We start from the raw sequence: 18,605 nt of genomic DNA, 5'->3' as shown, positions 1-18,605 counted from the left end.
CTTTGGGCTCCCTGTCTCTCCCATGGATCCCCTGATCTGAGGAAAGCCATATTCTATGTGGTGAAGGTACTCAGGCAGCCTTCTGGAGAGGCCCATGTGGCCAGGAACTGAGGCCTCCTACCAACAGCCAGTGAGGAACTGAGTTCTCCCAACAACAAGCACAGAAGTGAGTCATCCTGGAAATGAATGCTCAAGTGCCAATCAAGCCTTTAGATGACTGCAGCCCTATGCAACATCTTGACTAAAATCTCATCAGAGACCCTGAGCCAAAATTACCCGATAAGCTACTGCTGAGTTGTTGACTCTCAGAAATTGTGAGATCAGTTTTTAAAACAACATATGTTTTTTTTGAAGCATTAAGTTTGAGGTAATTTGTTATGTAGTAATAGAAAACTAACATATCCTTGAACCTTACCAATCCTTCCAGTTTGTTTCCATAATTTTAACACAGGAGGATACATTACTCATATTTTACATGTTGCTTTGCCTATTATATTTTAAAACATATCCTCGAACAGCTTGCGTTTCATATAACAAAACATTTTCGAAAACTAAACAACATTTTGAATAGCAATATTTTTTCAGCTGAATAATTACTCTTTTGATGGCTTATATGTTTTAATAAAATGAGATGTTATGAAATTTATCACCTTCCATAGGGTTCTGGAGCAGGAAGAACTCTTAGGTCCTTAGAGGGCCATCAAAATGGATGGGAAGCTCTTGACATTATATACAATGTGTTATGTTAAGAGCATTTTCTAAGATAGATATCTGTATCTTGTCCCAGATATTCATAGTCTTGAACCCCTCATCTACCACCTTAAAAAAAAAAGAATTAAGAACCACTAATTTGGTTCAGGAACACAAGTGAGTGACTTGCCCATAAAAGTTGTCTGACTCTTAACTCAGTGCTCAGACTCCAGCCTGTGAGATCAATTCTACCTACAAGAGGCATCTTAGGGAAGAACTGGTTTTTATCAATGCTGTCATGTGTCAAGACCCTCAAAATAGACATGTACACTTAGTATTTTCGCTACTGCCTACCTCCTGTTTGTTCACTTGATCAACTGCTTCAGAAAGAAGGTGGGATGGATCTCCCCCAAAAGACCCTCTTCCTGGCAGGCCTCATAGATTGGTTCCTTTTGTGTAGCCTTGACATTGAAGCCCTCAGGAGCTCAAAGTGCTGCTTCACCATGCTGGAATCTGAACTCACTCCATGGAAGATATGCTTCTATAACTTGATTACTGTACGTAAATCAGTTGTATCTACATTGGTTTTTGAAACTTCACCTCATTGTATTGTCATTACTCATTTCTTTCTAAACTAAGTCAGATGTAAATATTATCAGCATAATAAATTAATAGATTTGGCTTCAAAAACTGAAAAATCAAAGTTAAATCCTAATATTTATGTTACTTCAGGACATATTATCCCTGTTTAAAAATTAGCAGTTGCTAAGTAACATTCATAGATGCCTGAAAACTAAGTATAAATCCTTGGTTGGAAAATAGGAACGTAACTTGCATTCCTCTTGCATGTTTCACAGTGCTAGTTATTCGTTAGTTTCTCTTTATTTTATTTTTTATCTTGTACCGAGCATTGAACTCAGGGGCACTCGACCACCGAGCCACATCCCCAGCCCTATTTTGTATTTTATTTAGAGACAGGGTCTCACTGAGTTGCTTAGGGCCCTGCCATTACTGAGGCTGGCTTTGAACTGGTAATCCTCCTGTCAGCCTCCCGAGTCACTGGGATTACAGGCATGTGCCACCATGCCCAGCTCATTAGATTTTCTTTAAATACCTCATCACCAATAGTGCTGAGTACTCACAGTGCCCTAAACTGGGCTGCTAGAAGAAGCTGAGGGAGCCCATGTGACAAGTGGCCAGGGAGGAAAGTGCAGGAAATCCTGGTTTTACCACCGCCTGTTACAGCTTAAGCGCTCTGTACATCAGCTTTACCACGACCTCATACAAACCTTCCATCCATCCCATCAGCCTCATGAACACCAGGACAGTCTTTTTGCTATGACCAAAGACAAGCCAGAGAAACCATGATGAAACTACAGTCCTGGAGAGAGTCAGGCTGAGGAATCTGTGCCAATGTCGTGAGCTGCCCACATAGGCCCAGGCTGGGCTCCTCCCACTGAGCTCTGGAGGACATCAGCTGTTAGAAGATCCTGGACCAAAGGATCCACCACCATCAACCGCCCCAGCCACTATCCTGGGTCTAAGGACACTATCCTCCCTCTCAAAGGGTGGGAACCCAGACTCAGAGCCGTGGAAACGGTCCCAGGTTTTCTGAATGCAGAAGTATCCAGCAAATCCAGCCCTGTAGCCTAACTTATAAAACAGTTTGTAGCACGAAAATAAAATTGACTCAAGTACTGGTCAGGTATATTGATTTTTCCATAAACCAAAAGATATGAGTCCTTTTGACAAGAAGAAGGGACATGTTTCCTATGTTGATGATTTTTTACGAAAATAAAAACAGTTATATATTTAAAAGCGATTTCAAATTAGCAGATTAACCTTGTCAGATGAAGAAGGAAAAAAAAAATCCTTTGACAAAGGAATAAAGTTTAAGCTTTCAGGAGGTTGAATTTAATAATAGATGGCAGCAAAGAGCAGAAAAAAGATCCTTGAAAGTTTTCTGAAGAAAAACTAAGGTAAGATTTTCTAAAGGGATAGTATATATAGCAAGTTATTTATTTTTAAAAACAGGGAGACTGAAGAAGAAAGGAGGGGCTAGGGATGTAGCTCCGTAGTAGAGTATGTGCTTAGCATTTGCAAAGGCCTGGGTTCAATCGTCAGCACCACCATGCCCCTTAATCACCACCCCCCACCCCCAAAACAAAAAGAAGAAGAGGAGGAGGAGATGAAAGAGGAAGAGGGAGGAGAGAGGAGAAAAAGTCTTTTGGTAGTGATGGCATTCAGGACATGCCACCCCAAAGCTTGGTACCTTGTCATCTGAGAAAACCTCAGAGGCAGGAAGGTCACTCTGACCTTGTGTCCTGAGGCAGGTCACAAAACCTAGGGGGAATTTTCTGATTTTCCCTGAAACAAGTCATAGACTCTTATGTGTGAGAGATCTTCCCTATGCCCAGAGAAAAGGAAGGCCCTCATCTCTAAGAACACTGGAACATACAGAAGAATCTGAAGAAATCCACAGGCCTTGGCAAATGCCCCCCCCCCCCACCTCCCCCCACCACACCCACACCCCGCCTCCCCAGGTCACTACCATTTGTTCATACCCTTTGGTCCAATCATAATATCCACTTATTCATCAAACCTGCATAAAAATACACCAGAATAACTGTTTCTGAGGGTCTTTGTGTCCTTATGAAGGAAAGCTTCTTTGTCACATAAAACTTACTTTAAATAAAATTTGAATTCTTTTCTCTTGTTAATCTGTCTTCTGTTATAAGGACCTCAGCCGTGAACTTAGGATGGGCTAGGAAAAGATCTTTTTCCTCCTCTTCGGTGGTGTTCTTTGAATCTACCCAGAAACCCTTTCATCTGAAAGTTTAGAAGTTCACTAAAATGATGTCATTTAAGAAAACAAGTGTGGTTTGGTGATCACATCAAGAAAACATGCCTACTTTAGTCCTCGATTAAGACATGCAGCTCTGCCCAGAATTGGTTGTGTCAGGCTATGATCATTTGCTCACCACAGATCACTTTAGAGGGGACTTTTCAAAGCAGAATCAAAATATGTACAATGGGATTTAAATTGTTTTTATAATAGGAATGCCAACATTTAAAATTCTGAATTTCACTAGGAGATCTAAATGTCAGCTTTCTTAAATGATTAAGAATCTTGATTTTGCATGCAAAACACACCAAGTATTCATTGAATGTGAATTAACAAAGCAAAATTAAAAGGAAAATCTACAACACAGAAAATGTGAAAGAGCCAAGTTAGCAAATATAAATAGTGCATCTTTCACTATCGACTTTGCTATTCTTGTGCTCAAGAAATAGTTACTATTAAAAAAACATGGCTGGCCAGTGAGTCCAGAGCAACTCTACTAAATCAAATAATGACTAAAAATGCTTCATTTTCCTCTTTTATTCGGTAGGTATTATTACTTGGCATTCAGAGCACATCAAACGCCTCCTGCTAGTAAAGAGAGCTGTGCTGCTATCTTGGAAAAGTCCAAATTGGATCACTGGGTACTGGGGAAAACAAAGGTAGTTCTTTCTTTATTGTTCACATCATCCCTGTGTGCTGCTTTCCGGTGTGCCTGTATTTTTTGTTGCTGGTATCTCTGGCAAGAATAGCTGTGTAAGGGGTGTAGCTTAGCAGGCAAAAGCCTAACTTAAAAAGGGTCTTTGCTGCTCTTGAGCCCAGGCACCCTAGAGGCCAGAGGAGGAAAGTTGCCTCCTCTGTTCTGCATGTAATTTGAGAGTCACTTAGCATTTCTAGACTGACATCTTTGAGCTCCCTTTCAAATGTCCCCTTTTCAAGACTCTGTATTCTAGCACACGTGCAAATATACAAATCATATTAATGGCAGTGATGAGTTTCCTTTGGAGTTCTGTGCATTTTTTCATTAGACTCATGTTGTGCTATTTATTGCCTACCTTGTTTATTAGTTTCATCGTGTATAGGTTTTCATTTGGGAGAACATCACGCCCTTGCAGGATCCCAGGATTTTATGGCCCATCCTGAATTTCCCCACAAAGCCAGCTTTAGCCCAAGAGCTCATAGCAGCACCGTGCTCCTCAGCAGAAATTAGATCAGCGTGGGTCATGCAGGTTCTTCTCCCTCTGACTTCCTCCATGGGCCAATGGTCTGTCCTGTTGGTGGTACCTCCATTAGAGGCTGTGGGGAACAAGGAGAGAGAACTCAGGCTGAGAAATTGGAACTTCTGACTGACACAGGGCAGCCTGGTGAGCACCTGGGACCCATGATACCCCATAACATCATCATCTGTTTACATCAAGAACCAAGGCTTGGCTCAGCTTGAGAAGGAGACTTGTATTTGTCCCCAAGAAGTCAGTGACATGAGCATTTGTCAAATCACTGTAAATGTTAATTAAATAATAACTTTAGCATTTACCTTAAGAATATATTAGGGTACAGTGGATTTCTGTTGGAAAGCTCATATATAATGCTAAAATTAATATATCCTTTCAGGTTTTTCTCAAATACTACCATGTCGAGCAATTAAATCTGCTACTGCGAGAAGTCATAGGCAGAGTGGTTATCCTACAGGCATATACCAAGGGGTGGCTTGGAGCCAGGAGATACAAAAGAGTCAGAGAGAAGAGAGAGAAGGGTGCCATCACCATCCAGTCAGGTAAATGACCTGTTTTCATACAGTCTTCTGAGTACTCACCTTCTATTAGTACTGGGGCTTACCACCTATACCAGGTAATAGGGATGTAGCCTTGAGAAAAATGCCACAGTTCCTGAGTTTGCAGATGAGCACACAGTCATTGTGACAAGACAGAGGCAGTATGAGGGGCCCAATGGTGTCACATCCCAACCACACCCACACGTGCCCCGTCTCTCAGAATTACTAGTGCGACATACACTCAGGACCATGCATTCACATCACCCCATCAGAGGCTGGCTGGCTTTGCTAGCCCACCTGGAATGTGTAGACTAAGGAAACCGACCATCAGGCTCCTTTCCCTCTGCCTGGCCCTGTGAGTGCCTCGTACACGTGTAGGAGTCACTGTACTATCAACAGCAGCCGAGCTTCTGTGCTATGGACAAGTGGTTGTAAAAACACCAGATCTTTTTCTTTTTCCTTTAAAAAAATTTGTTCTTTTTAGATATACATAACAGTAGAATGTATTTTGACATATTATACATACATAGAGTATGATTTATTCTAATTAGGATCCCATTCTTATGGTTGTATATGTTGTGGAGTTACACTGGTTATGTAGTCATATATAAAGATAGGAAATTACGTCCAATTCATTCTATTGTCTTTCCTATTCCCATTCCCCTTCCCTCTCCTTCATTCCCCTTTGTATAATCCAATGAACTCTATTCTTCCCCTCCTGACCTTCCCTTATTACAGATTAGCATCCACAGAGAGAATATTCGGCCTTTGGATTTTGGGGACTGGCTTATTTCACTTAGCATGATATTCTCCAGATTCATCCATTTACCAGCAAATGCCATAATTTCATTCTTCTCTATGGCTGAGTAATATTCCATTATGGATATATACCACATCTTCTTTATCCATTCATCTGTTTTAGGGCACCTAGGTTGGTTCCCTAGCTTGGCTTTTGTGAATTGAGCTGCTATAAACATTGATGTGGCTGTGTCACTGTAGGATGCTGATTTTAAGTCCTTTGGGTATAGACCAAGGAGTGGGATAGCTGGGTCAAATGGTGGTTCCATTCCAAGTTTTCTAAGGAATTCGCTGCCTTCCATAGCGGTTGCACCAATTTACAGTCCCACCAGCAATGTATGAGTGTGGCTTTTCCCCCCACATCCTTGCTAACATTTATTGTTACTTGTATTCTTGATAATTGCCATTCTGACTAGAGTGAGATGAAATTTCACTGTTGTTTTAATTTGCATTTCTCCAATTGCTAGAGATGTTGAACATTTTTTCATATTTTTGGACCATTTGTATTTCTTCTGTGAAGTGCCTGTTCAGTTTCTTTGCCTATTTATTGATTGTTGTTTTGTTGTTGTTGTTTTGTTTTGTTTTGGTATTAAGTTTTTTGAGTTCTTTGTATATCCTGGAGGGTAATGCTCTATCTGAGGTAAAGGCGGTAAAGATTTTTTCCTGTTCTGTAGGCTCTCTCTTCACATTGTTGATTGTTTCCTTTCCTGTGAAAAAAACTTTTTAGTGTGATACCATCCCATTTATTGATTCTTGATTTTACTTCTTACGTTTTAGGAGTCTTGTTGAGGAAGTTGGTTCCTAAGCCAATATGGTGGAGAGTTGGGCCTACTTTTTCTTCCAGTAGGAGCAGGGTCTCTGGTCTAATGCCTAGGTCCTTGATCCACTTTGAGTTGAGTTTTTGTGCAGGGTGAGAGATAGGGGTTCATCTTCATTCTACTACCTATGGATTTCCAGTTTTCCCAGCACCATTTGTTGAAGAAGCTATCTTTTCTCCATTATATGTTTTTGGCGCCTTTGTCTAGTATGAGATCACTGTATGTAAGTGGGTTTGTCTCTGGGTCTTTTATTCTGTTCCATTGGTCTTCATGTCTGCTTTTGAAAGCACCAGATCTTGACCATGGTGGATGACCTCCTTCATGCTCTCAGAACCCAGGACCACCATGTACGGAAGAATTGTGATGCTCAGGCCAAGGTGGGGTAGCAAAGAAGAGCTACTGCTGCTGCTGTTGCTGGGTGGCTTCTGCTTCAGTCTGCATCTGAAGGACTCACCCAGCCCCTTCCTCTGTCCTGTCCTCTTCAGCTGTCTTCCTTGCCTTTCCCCTTCCATGGCCACTTCCCCTCCCTGAGCACCCTTCTTGCAGAGTGTTCCTTATTTCCCTGGACTCCCCTCTTTTATCTCTCTCTCTCTCTCTCTCTCTGACTTTCATGTTTATATCTTTCTCCTAAATACAAAATATTAAAAGGACCAGTCTATTTCAGTTCTTCCACCACCCCTCCAGCCCCAGTTTCCCCCCATCCTCCCCATGACCCCAAGTCCCGAAGACAGGTTTTCCCCATGGATTGGAATGCCAGGGAACCACCTCACCTGGCGTAGCTGACCCAAGTGATTCCTAAGTAGAATTCAGCGTGCTGTGGAAACTCGCTGCTTAAACAAACCAAAAATAAATGCCTCCTCAGAAGCATCTTGGAAGCCAAGCTACCAGTACACAGAGGCCCCACTTCCCCACCAGAGCTCACGTAGCTCTACTCATTTTGTTCAGTGAGAAAGCAAGAGGGAGGAGGAGAGGCATAATAGATTGGAGGGGGAAGCAGCTTATATCAATTCTCTGGCACGTTCTTAAATTAATGTCATTCCTAGCACATGGTTTTATATTTTTAGCCTGGAGAGGATATGAAGCTCGGAGCAAATTTAAGAAAATAAGCAACAGAAGGAGTGAGTCTGCTGCTCATATTCAAGCAGGTAATTCAAACATCATTTTAACAGTGTCCACCTGAAAATATTCACATGCAAATATGTGTAGAAAGGCTGGAAAGCTAATAATAGGAGCCCTGGGGTAAACCAACAGTTCCAGTAGGGGGGTCCTCACGTTTGTTCCGACACCCCCACCCTCATGGGTCACAGTGAGCATTTGTAGGTGCCAGGCTTGACTAAGGAGGCTCTGATAGTCCTGATTTTCTAGGGAAAGAAACTGAGGCACAGAGAGGTGAAGTTACTTGTCCACCATCTCATAGCTTATAGGTGGCATTTGAACCCAGACATACTGCCAGCTGGACAAATCTCTTTCCCTCTTGGAGTCACAAATCCCTCATCTGTGCAACCACAACACTGGTTTAGAAGGTCTCTGATTATTTGCAAGACCTGTCTGTCTCTCAGCATTGCAGAGAAGGAATTTCACTCAGCCAACTTTCCCAGCCATCAGAGTTTCCCCAATCCAGACCTGTATATAGCTCGTGTGGTCCTCTGGGCCCCAGGGGTGAGCACATGGTGGCTCTTATGGCTCAGCTGGCCCTTGGCAGCCTGAGAACCACGTGCTCTGGTTACTGGCTCATCTGTCCCCTCCCTGGCTCTCAGGTCACTCTGCTCTTCTGCAAATGGCATGTCCACTGTGGCTGCTGGGCCAATCTCCCTTCTTCATTTGAAGCTGTATATTCCTAATTGAGGATCTGGAAGAAACAAGCTCCTATGTGTGCCAGGAGCTTCAGGAGCACAAGAAATTGGAGATGGAGTGAGAGAGTCAAGGCCAGTGAGCTCAGCAATGGGGAGCAAGATAGGGTTTCAGAAAAATGACAAGCTGGAAGCAAATTCTTGAATGAGACAGCTGCAACCTTTCAAACAGGTCCCTACACAGAACTCAGCTCCCAGGATACTTCTGCGAACTGTCTTAGACCCCAGTGGAGGCCTGAAATCTTCATTCAGAATGAAAATATTTTGGAAGCCATTTAAATGCAAATGTGTAACTTTTTAACATCATCCAGTACAATTCTAAGCTCAAGAACCTCAAAGTCTCAGGAAGAGAACAATTCACCTTGCATCTTTTCTCTGCTTCCCCAATACACAACACACACACACACACACACACACACACACACACACACACACAATCTTCCATCAAAAGAGGATACCAGGCTAATTTCAGATCTTATGCTTTGGCCCAAATCTCGACACATTTAAAAATATAAACTTGGAGCTTGTACATTGGTTAACACAGAGTATGTAAAGATCATAAATCCAGTTTTCCTTCTCTGAATATCATCTTGAGAGGCTCCCTGTTTTGCACTGTGTAATGCCAAATGAATGCTGCATCAAAGCAGAGACAGCTCTGCTGCATCATCATGCTCAGTGTAGCACCGGCAGGCTGGGTGCCTTGTGGAACTGGACAGGACGCATTTCTTTAAAGTGCCTCCTCCTTTTTTTTTTTTATTCCCCAAAGCTTTGCAAACACCCCTCTTCCTTAGCCTCAGAGCCGGTGATCCCAACTATCCAGTGATGTGGGGACACACAGTAACCAACTCTGCAGGGTCTTAGGCAGGCATGAAGGTGGCACCAATGCCACCACTTCCCTGGTGGCAGCCAAAGAGAAAGCAAACGATGTCTCTGCCCTTCAGCCAATTCCACAACAGGACCGGTGTGCTGGTTTTGCATTCCAGAAATAGGATGGCAGCATTTGCGATTTCATAGGCAGAATATTTGACTTAAGAATGTTTTCCTCGATAAGCTTAGATTTGAAGGCATTGTTATATTTACCTGAAAAGCAAAGCAACACATTTGGACTTTGTTTGGGGTCCGGATTTCCCAAAGCATGATCTTCTCATTACAAGCCCCTCCTGTTGCCACTAGGACATTTCCAAGTGGAACAAGACCCCCAACATAGCAGTCGCCTCAATTTTGAAACCTACAGGGAAAGGCTCAGGAATACCTTAGCATAGCCACCTCTCATTATTTTCTAAGATTAATCTCTAATTGATTATTTTTTCAATAAATCATTTTATTTAGAATTTAAATTCTGTGAAATGCATTTGTTGATATTTCTAGTTCTGGATCATATAGTCATTTTTTTAAAATGTTGTCACTAAGATACGTTATATTTTTTTAAAAGAGCAGCCCTTGAAATTTAGGAAGCATTTGGCCTACATGTTGCTGCAGAGCAGCGCATATTGAAATTTGTTTTCCTTTCATCTCCTTCCCAATAAAGCAGCCGCGTGGCTGATCCCTTCAGCTTCCTCAGAACTTCCTCTCAGAATTCCCGATCTATTACTGCACATTCACATACCAGCAACAAGCTGCCTTTTCATGCTGTCAACCTTTTTCATCTGAAATGTAAATTAATTCTTTCTGGTATGCCTTGACAGAGATCAAAGTCGGTATTAACCTTCCCGGGCTTTCTCCCTGGGAGGACTGGGCAGCCACTGGTTGGAGCTGGTGTCCCCACCATGGGGCCCTCCTCCAGGCAGCCCTCAGAGGAGGAACCTCTGTTTCAAAGGCTCAGGGTCCTTTTGTAAGTGGCTTCTTCAGGGCTTTAAATTGGGGGTAAAACGATCCGCCTGGCTGATTCTTGAGAGATGAGCCTGCTCGGTTTAATTGTGGGCCCTTCCCTCGGATTCCCAGGCTTAGGTTAAGTGGCTCCGAGGAGGAGAGTGATCTTGGTGTGATGGAGGGAGGGACCGGGCTTCAGACTGGAAGCCTCTCCCCGAGCTCAGTGAGCTCAGTGGGTCACTTCTTGCCTGTCAGTCTTTGAGGTAGGCCATATTTGCATTTTCAAAATAAACAGATGCCTTTTAAATACATGAGCTGGTGGTCTGGAGATCTCTGTGGGCCCAAACAGTTCACCAGCCAGTGATCAAATGCTGGAAGAGAAAACATGTGGATAAAACACCCCGGGTACACGAGGGCACATTTCCTATGTGTCTAACCGTGCAGGTAATGAAGGGCCTTTGTGAGCTGTGGGGAGACCAGGGGTGAGGGAGCGTGGGCTCCTATGCCAATGGGTTGTTCGCCAGTTTCCTTTGGGGGCTGGGGGAATGACTTTGAATGTCACCTTGGCAAAAGTGGTATTTTTTTTAATTATTGGTGAAGTTTGATAATACTCTCTTGTCATAGGAAAATGCATTCCTTTAAATGCCAAAAAATTAAAAGAATGTCCTTTTTAAAATTGGTAAATAGATGAGTTATTCTAAGTAAAAATTATTTTAATGTATTTACTTCATTACTAATCTATCATTTTTTTAATTAGCTGTTACATCTCACAGAATGAATTTAACTACATTCATCCAACTAAAAAAAAGTGCATATTCCTCAGTGAATACTATCAAAACAAACTACCTACAGGGAGTTTCTAAAAGATCTATATTGTCTCATTCTTTGATTTTTTTTTATACCACTGACTTTAAAATCACCCTCTAATTCAGGATTCATTTTTTTTTAAAGAGCAAAGTAGTGGGCAATGCCCTCTGAGTAGGTGACCGTGGAACCCTAAGAGCTGGGAACAGAATTTCAAAGAGTGTCTCCCAGAAGGGGCTGGCTTGTCTGTCTCCTTGCCTCCCCTCTTACACACACACACACACACACACACACACACACACACACACGGGCAGGAGAGCCACTGGTTTACAGCACCTTTTCATCTCCTTGCTTCTGTGGAAACTGTTCTCCTCGCTATTCTCCCATGGGCCTTTGCCTACTTCCCTTCTGGGCCCTGCCAACAATACAGCCCTCACCAGAAGATAACAATAGCACCAACATCAATGGCATTTCTCCTCTGATGCCCTCTGGGGGAATGCTTTTCTGGGTGTCAGCAGTGATACTGCAGAGGCCAAGGGGGCGCCTTGAGTCTGTGGACAGGCATTTTTAAACCGCCTGTGATTGGAACCCTGAGTGCTTTAAATGCTGCTTTTGGGAGGGAAAGCAAGCTCCACATCCAGATGGCCTGACTCTGCAAAGGTTTTTTTGTTTTGTTTTGTTTTGTTTTTGTATTTATAACTGTCTCAATGTTTAAGCTCTCTCAGGGTAGGGCTTTTTTGCTAGCCTTTTCTAACTTAAAGTTAGGTTGTTTCCTTTAGCATTTTTTTTTTTTTTGGTGGATTGGTAAAAACTAGGTGGGTGCAACAATTTCCTGGAACCAGATTTCTGCAAGTATCTGTAGGCGTCCCGGACAACTTCATTTTAATCTGGGCATTTCTTTCATTCATTCATTTATTCAACTGTGCTTCGTTTAAGCACACGCTCTATGCTGGGGCCATTATGGTAAACAATAGGATTTGTTTGGGGGCTTCAAATTTTCTGACTCCAATGTAGAGAACTCTAAAATATGCTCTTCCTCAAGGGACCCTATTTGAATAAATGAGAGATCTCTATTATGTCAATAGACATTGTAAAGAAGTTCATAAAATCTAAAACAATGCAAAGGGGCAAGACCCATCTTTAACATAGCCCTGGTTATGCATTGATATCACTCATGCAGGTAGAGATGATCACGGTAGATATTTTCCGTTTTGATGAAGTTGTCCATATGTGGGTTGTTGATCACAAACCAAATAGGAGGAGTGCAAGAGGGACGTTGAGAGAAAGGTCCACATGGAATAAACCAGGGGCACAAGCATGGCTCTGTCCCTTCTTTCTGTGTCTCCATTTGTTGTTCTACATCCACTCTGTTTTTTCTTTACTCCATTTCTCTTTCTTAGAAAGATTCTTGTTCAATTTTCACAAAAACTTAATTCCTCAAGCTTGAGTCCTTGTCAGAGGAAGCACAGGTGTGAGAGAAGACAAGTTCCAAATGCTTCTTGGCCACAGGGCAGGAGGCGGCCACCTCCCCTTTCCTGGCATTTCTGGCTAGAATTCTCACATTAGCAAAGAAACATCTGGAGGAAAAAATTACGTAGTACACCTGGGCTTGAGAGGAGTTGCGAATTGCAAACTAGCTCCCCTGTATTAAAACCTTTGCTTCCCCGATGACAAGGTGCCCTTCAGGCTGAGGCCAAGGGTCCTGCTCAGTCCACTGTCATGCTGTCTTTGTCTCTCCAGCTCTTAGTCAGTGAAGAACTGGGGCTGATTTCTGACAGCTGTAGGCTTAACATTTTGGAGGGGGAAATGTCGGGGGGCGGGGGCAAGCATCATGATTCACTTTGGGAAAACGTGCCTGCTGTGAGCATGGTCAGGACCCACAGACAGCCACCAGAAGTGTGGCTCATAGCGAGTGGTTTACAGCAGGGAAAAGACCAGGCCTGTGGCTTCAGGGTATCTGTCAAGAAATGAACCTTGCCAAATCTCTCTTTGGCACAAACAAAAGAATTCTTTTCATGGCTTGGTTTGGAATGCAGAAGAATGTCCTTTGCTGTGTAACAAAATTATTGCTATGTTAGGATGGCACAAGCCAGAGGACAGACAGCGTGTTTCCTGTCTACCTAGTACATACACAGAAAGCTGCAAAGTCAATGTGGGCTGGTGGCTTCATATGCTTGTCATTGACATGGCAGGGAAACGTGCTTACCATGAAACTCTGGTGTAGCAATTGGCATCTCCAGGATTTGAGATTAAAAGTTCAGGATGGGACGACCTGTAATCTCAGCTACCCAGGAAACTGAGGCAGGAGGATTACAAGTTGGAGGCCAACTTCAGCACCTTTTGAGACCCTGTCTCAAAATAAAAATTTTTTAAAAAGGAGGGAGAAGCTGCAGGATGTAGCCCAGAGGGAGAGTGCTCTTGGGTTCAATCCTAAGTACCTATACCCAAACACAAAACAAACAAAACTTCAGAAGAAGTCAGTGGTCAAAGCCTCTTTAGTTCAGAATCTGTTCTCTCCATTATGGCCCTCAGATAGAAGGTCTTTGGGGGATAAAAAGGATGTGCCCAGATGCTACCCGCCTATTGCCATATATCCAAGTTGGCGACCTATGCTGGGTTCACAAACTCTGGACTACTTCAATAACTGAAGAAAATGGTGAAAAAAAGCACACAACACACAGAAGTACCTTTACAAAATCCAGGCACGGCTCTCGACCTTAGGGGTCCCTTGGAAAGACAGTCACTTGAATCATTTATTCTTATATAGGGGACACACAAGGGGAAGTTCCATGGAACATTCGATCCATAAAAGGTCAGGGGTAGTATTACAAAGGAACAAGAAAGCAGCCCACTCCATTGGGTGACGCCTACTCCCAAAGCTTTGCTCCTCTGCTGAGTGGAGATGGGGATTCACCTGCTTCCCGGTCAGGAAAGCCAGTCGCCACATTTCCATCACTCAAAGCTAGGGGGCGCTCAGCTCCTATATGGCAGCTCCGGACACCCACATCCCCCACACCCCACCCCAGGGCATGGAATGGCAGCACTGCAAACTTTAAGCCATGCCTTCCATTTGTTACAGGAGAAGAATAAAACGTGTTATTACATTTTGTAGCTTATTAGTTCTCTAAGCTTCAACCACACAATAGTGAAGAAACACCTAGAGGAAAAATTAACTGTTCTGTGGCAATAAAGATCAGCCTTCTTCTCCTCAAAAAACTCTTGTGAATAGAAGTCATCGCCCCCAATATATTATCTCCCCTTATGTATCCTGTGAGTTTAAGCATGCTTTCAGAGACTTTTTCCAGTAGACCAGACTCTGCCATTGATGGTCATCTTGGACATGGACATAAGATACCAATCAAAGCTTTGGGAGGAGTTAATATTGCTATCCCACGCATGTGGAGTTTGAAGTCAAAATAATGGGCTTTCAATCCTGGCTATGCCACCATTTGCCATATAGTTTTAAGGGAAACTGCTTAACTTCTCGGCCTAAGTCTTGACAGCTGCAAAATGGGACCCACTAAGGCCTAATTCTGTGGACCGTGTGCAGACTCTAGCAGATACTATATGCAAACCTTCCTGCACAGTATCTGGCACGTGATAGATATTGAGCAAATGTTCCCTCTCTGTATCTCTTTCTAAATGTGAAATACTCTTCTAAGGTTAGCATAAGAATGCTGGAACTTCAAAAAGATGAAACTATATCTCTTACTTTCATAGAAAAATGTGCCTGTCAAGTCTTAGATACAGTTACAATAAAATCTTTATGAAAAAAGGAACTGTCCAAGTCTTCACTTATGTCTTGCTTAAGTCATATCTCAAATAGTTACAATAAAATCTTTATAAAAAGATAACTCTCCAAGTTTTAACTTGTGTCTTACTTGTCAGAGGAAAATTAGAACACAATAATAACAGGGGAAGCTGGTTTTGGTTTTGCCTTTGTTTTTGCAAAGAGCTTTGTTCCATGGTTCTGAAAGCTTGATTCAATTGTGTGGATAATTTTTTTTTTTTTTTTGGAAATTCAAAACTGCTTAAAACTTAAGTGATAGATGATTGACACCATTTCCCCCCTCACTAGTTGGAGGCCCTTTTGCAACTTGTTCTGGAAGATAGCAAGTCTGTTCCTTTGCCCACAAAGCCAGAAATTCTAAAGTCCAGGAACTAAATATCACCCAGAGTTGTTGCTTGCTGGTGTGGAAAGAAAGTGGCCTTTTAGATTTCTGAGATTTCTTGGTGTGCCTATCAAGTTTAACCCACAGTGACGGGTGATTGGCAGCATAACAGCTGAGCTGCAGCCATTTGGCCAAGAGTTCAAACCCCAACACGAAGAGCCATAGCAGGATCTCAGTTTGATTTGCTGTGGCCATGAAGTCTGAATGGCCAAGTACAGAGGAGGAGGCAAGGGTGACAGCTGGTAGCCATTCTCGTCAATAAAGTTGTGACGGTTGAAAGGTACAAGCAACCAGAGCCTGCTAATTTCATAGACTCTGAGCCAAGTGCTTAGTGTCAAAACCAGCTAGGGTCAATGCTGCAAATGGTTGTGAAGGGTCCCCATCCACAGCAAGACCCTCCCTTCACACCCTCTCCTGATGGGTGAGAGGCAGATTGGCCCCGCTTCCCAGGAATAGGCCCAGTTTGAAGAGAAGGAACCCTTTTTGTTATATTTTTTCAAATTCAAGTAACTTTTTAAAGGTCAGGTTTAAAGGTATGATTTACATACAATACAACTCAAATACTTTGATCAGATTGGTCCAACACTTTCCACCAGGTAACCTCCCTTCACAACTTTCCAAAAAGTTCCCTTGTGGTCCTCCTCCCATATCCTCAGCCCCTAGTGACCACTGATGGTTTTTCTGTACCTATAGTTTTGGCTTTTCCAGAGAATTCTATAAATGGAGTCATACAGTAGGTAGACTTTTAAGTCTGGCTCTTTGCATATAGCATAATGCTTTGGAGATTCATCTGGCTATACCATCATTTTTATCATTTGGGTTGTTTTTCTTTCTTGGTGATTATGAATAAAGCCAATATAAGCAATTAGAACTTTATCTTTTTAAGTAAAAGTTATAGGAAAATAAGTGACTTGCTTGGTAGGAAACCAGAACTATCTGAGCAACGACAATTCTAGAGAGTCAAGGATATAGCTCAGTAGCACAATACTTGCCTAGCATGTGTGAGGATCTGGGTTCAATTCCTAGCACCGGAAAAAATTAAAATGATCCAATAGGTAGGAGTTCTTTCTTGGTTAGTTGTTACTTTCCTACATCTTATACTTTTCCTAACATCTTATACTCTGCAATTTACAGTGAAAGCTCTTTTATACAAAGAGCTTTCCCTTGATTTGCTTGCAATAATTATCATTATAGTAACCTTGAGAAGTAGGCTAGGAATTCTACCCATTTTACATATGGTAGCAGGAACCTTCCTGTAATCAAGATTTCCTAACTCTCGATCTGCTGTACTCCTCCCCATTTTCTCAACATTCTGTCAGTGCAAAACATTCTGCTAGGTGCTTTTGGGGTGGTCACAAAAACAACATTAAAATTGTTTCCCCATCAACTGGGTACAGTTTCATGTGGAACCAACTGCCATCTGTGCCCCAGGCTTGCGAGGGGTACTGTAATGGCCAATGAACAGAGCCTCAAGGAGCACAGGCTGTACGAAGCTACCTCTAATCCCATTTTGGAAGCAGGCAGGGCATAAATTACAAAAAAATAAATCCAGCTGGAGGCTGACTGAGAATACAGTGAATGGAACGACAGCCCCTAAATGTTCAGAGTGAAGGAACTTCCGCAGACAAGCAGGAAACTGATTCCTAGGGTAAGGGGAAACCTCCCTCCTTCACTTCCAAGTTGGGGAAAGCAATTATCAGGCAAGATTTTCTTTGAACTCTGTGAACGTTTAACTGGGATAATAACTGGAATTAAGTACTAGAGAATCAAAGTGGAAAATGCTCTCCTAGGCCTGAAAATTATTGCACTTGCCCTGTGTATTGGAGATAGAGGCCAGGATTTTAAATATGGTGTAGGAAGAAAAAAAATTGTTCACGAGACCCTATTCTTCAAGAAAAGAATTTGACTTTCTCGGTGTTGCTTTTGGTGGCATTTGCCTGTCAGACCTCCCACGAGTTGGGCTCTTCATGTTCTGATAGGATGGCTGCTGACCAGCTGTCACTTCCACCAGAAACCACCCTGGCTCCATATGAAATCTGCCAGCGGTGGTTAGAAGGGGAAGGCTGGGCTTTGGAGCCTCATCTTTATGCACTTTCTCTGCCAGGGCCATTAGGGGGGCAGGAAAGTTTACTCAGCCCAGATCACCAACTGGGAACCCTACCAAGACTCTGTCCCAGCTGAAACAGTGCTTGGGTCTTATCCTCTGGGTGGTCACCAAACACTAGGCCAGGCCAGAAGTTCTGCCTGCAGCTGTTGACCTGTGGGAACTTCAGAGCTCCAGGAACATGAGAGAATTTGGGAAAGCCGGAATTTTTGCTTCCATATATTAAGGGGAAGGAGAGGGTGGGGGAGGGGAGGGAGGGAGAGGGGGAGAGAGAGAGAAGGGATTAAGTAGGGATGGTAATTTCAAATGTTTAAGTAAGTGGGGCTGCACTATATAATATTTAGGGATTCAGACTTTGGGGCAAAAGTATGTGAGTTTGAACCCTGATTCTGCCATTCTCCAGCTATGTGTCACTGGGCAAGTCATTTAATCCACCTTTGCCTCAATTTTCTCAGCTGCAAAATGCGAATAATAGTGTTCTGTACCTTTTAGGGTTACTTTGAGGCTTAAATGAGTTAACTTTTGTTAAGGGTTAAGGCAACACGCAGAACATAATCATCCATACATTAATGTTTGTTTAAAAAAAATGGAGCTTTCCCTATCTCTAATTTTTCTTCCCCAGCAGCCAGATCAAGTTGAATGTAGATTCCTGATCTTTTTTTTCTGTTTCTTTCTTCTAGTAGTTTTAGTCCTTAACACCTGTCATGCCACCCCAGTCCCCACACTAGTTTCCTAGGGCAGCCATAGCAAATCATCACAGACTCTATAGCTTCAAACAACAGAAAGTTATTCTCTCACAGTTCTGGAGACTAGAAGTCCAAAATGAAGGTGTTGGTGAGGCTGGTTTTACTGGAAGCTCTGGGGACCTTCTGTCCCATGTCTCTCTTTTAGCTTCCTGAGGTTCTGCCCAGGTGAGGACCTTTAAGTGGGAAGGGCATTCTCTCATT

The 18,605-nt window shown here is 42.8% G+C and overlaps 1 protein-coding gene across 1 annotated transcript in view; it reads left to right on the top strand.

Annotated features, from left to right (window-relative positions):
• Positions 1-18,605, top strand: part of Myo3b (myosin IIIB) — a 374,689-nt gene that overhangs the window by 244,174 nt on the left and 111,910 nt on the right. The window contains exons 26-28 of the mRNA XM_071619301.1: positions 4,083-4,194; positions 5,144-5,306; positions 7,984-8,064. Of these exons, the coding sequence (XP_071475402.1) occupies positions 4,083-4,194; positions 5,144-5,306; positions 7,984-8,064 (356 nt within the window). The remainder of the gene's footprint in view (positions 1-4,082; positions 4,195-5,143; positions 5,307-7,983; positions 8,065-18,605) is intronic.

The sequence above is a fragment of the Marmota flaviventris genome, chromosome 11 (assembly GCF_047511675.1).
Source record: "Marmota flaviventris isolate mMarFla1 chromosome 11, mMarFla1.hap1, whole genome shotgun sequence".
Classification (NCBI taxonomy): domain Eukaryota; kingdom Metazoa; phylum Chordata; class Mammalia; order Rodentia; family Sciuridae; genus Marmota; species Marmota flaviventris.
The sequence above is the reverse complement of the archived record's forward strand: the minus strand, read 5'-3'. Positions and strand labels throughout refer to the sequence as shown.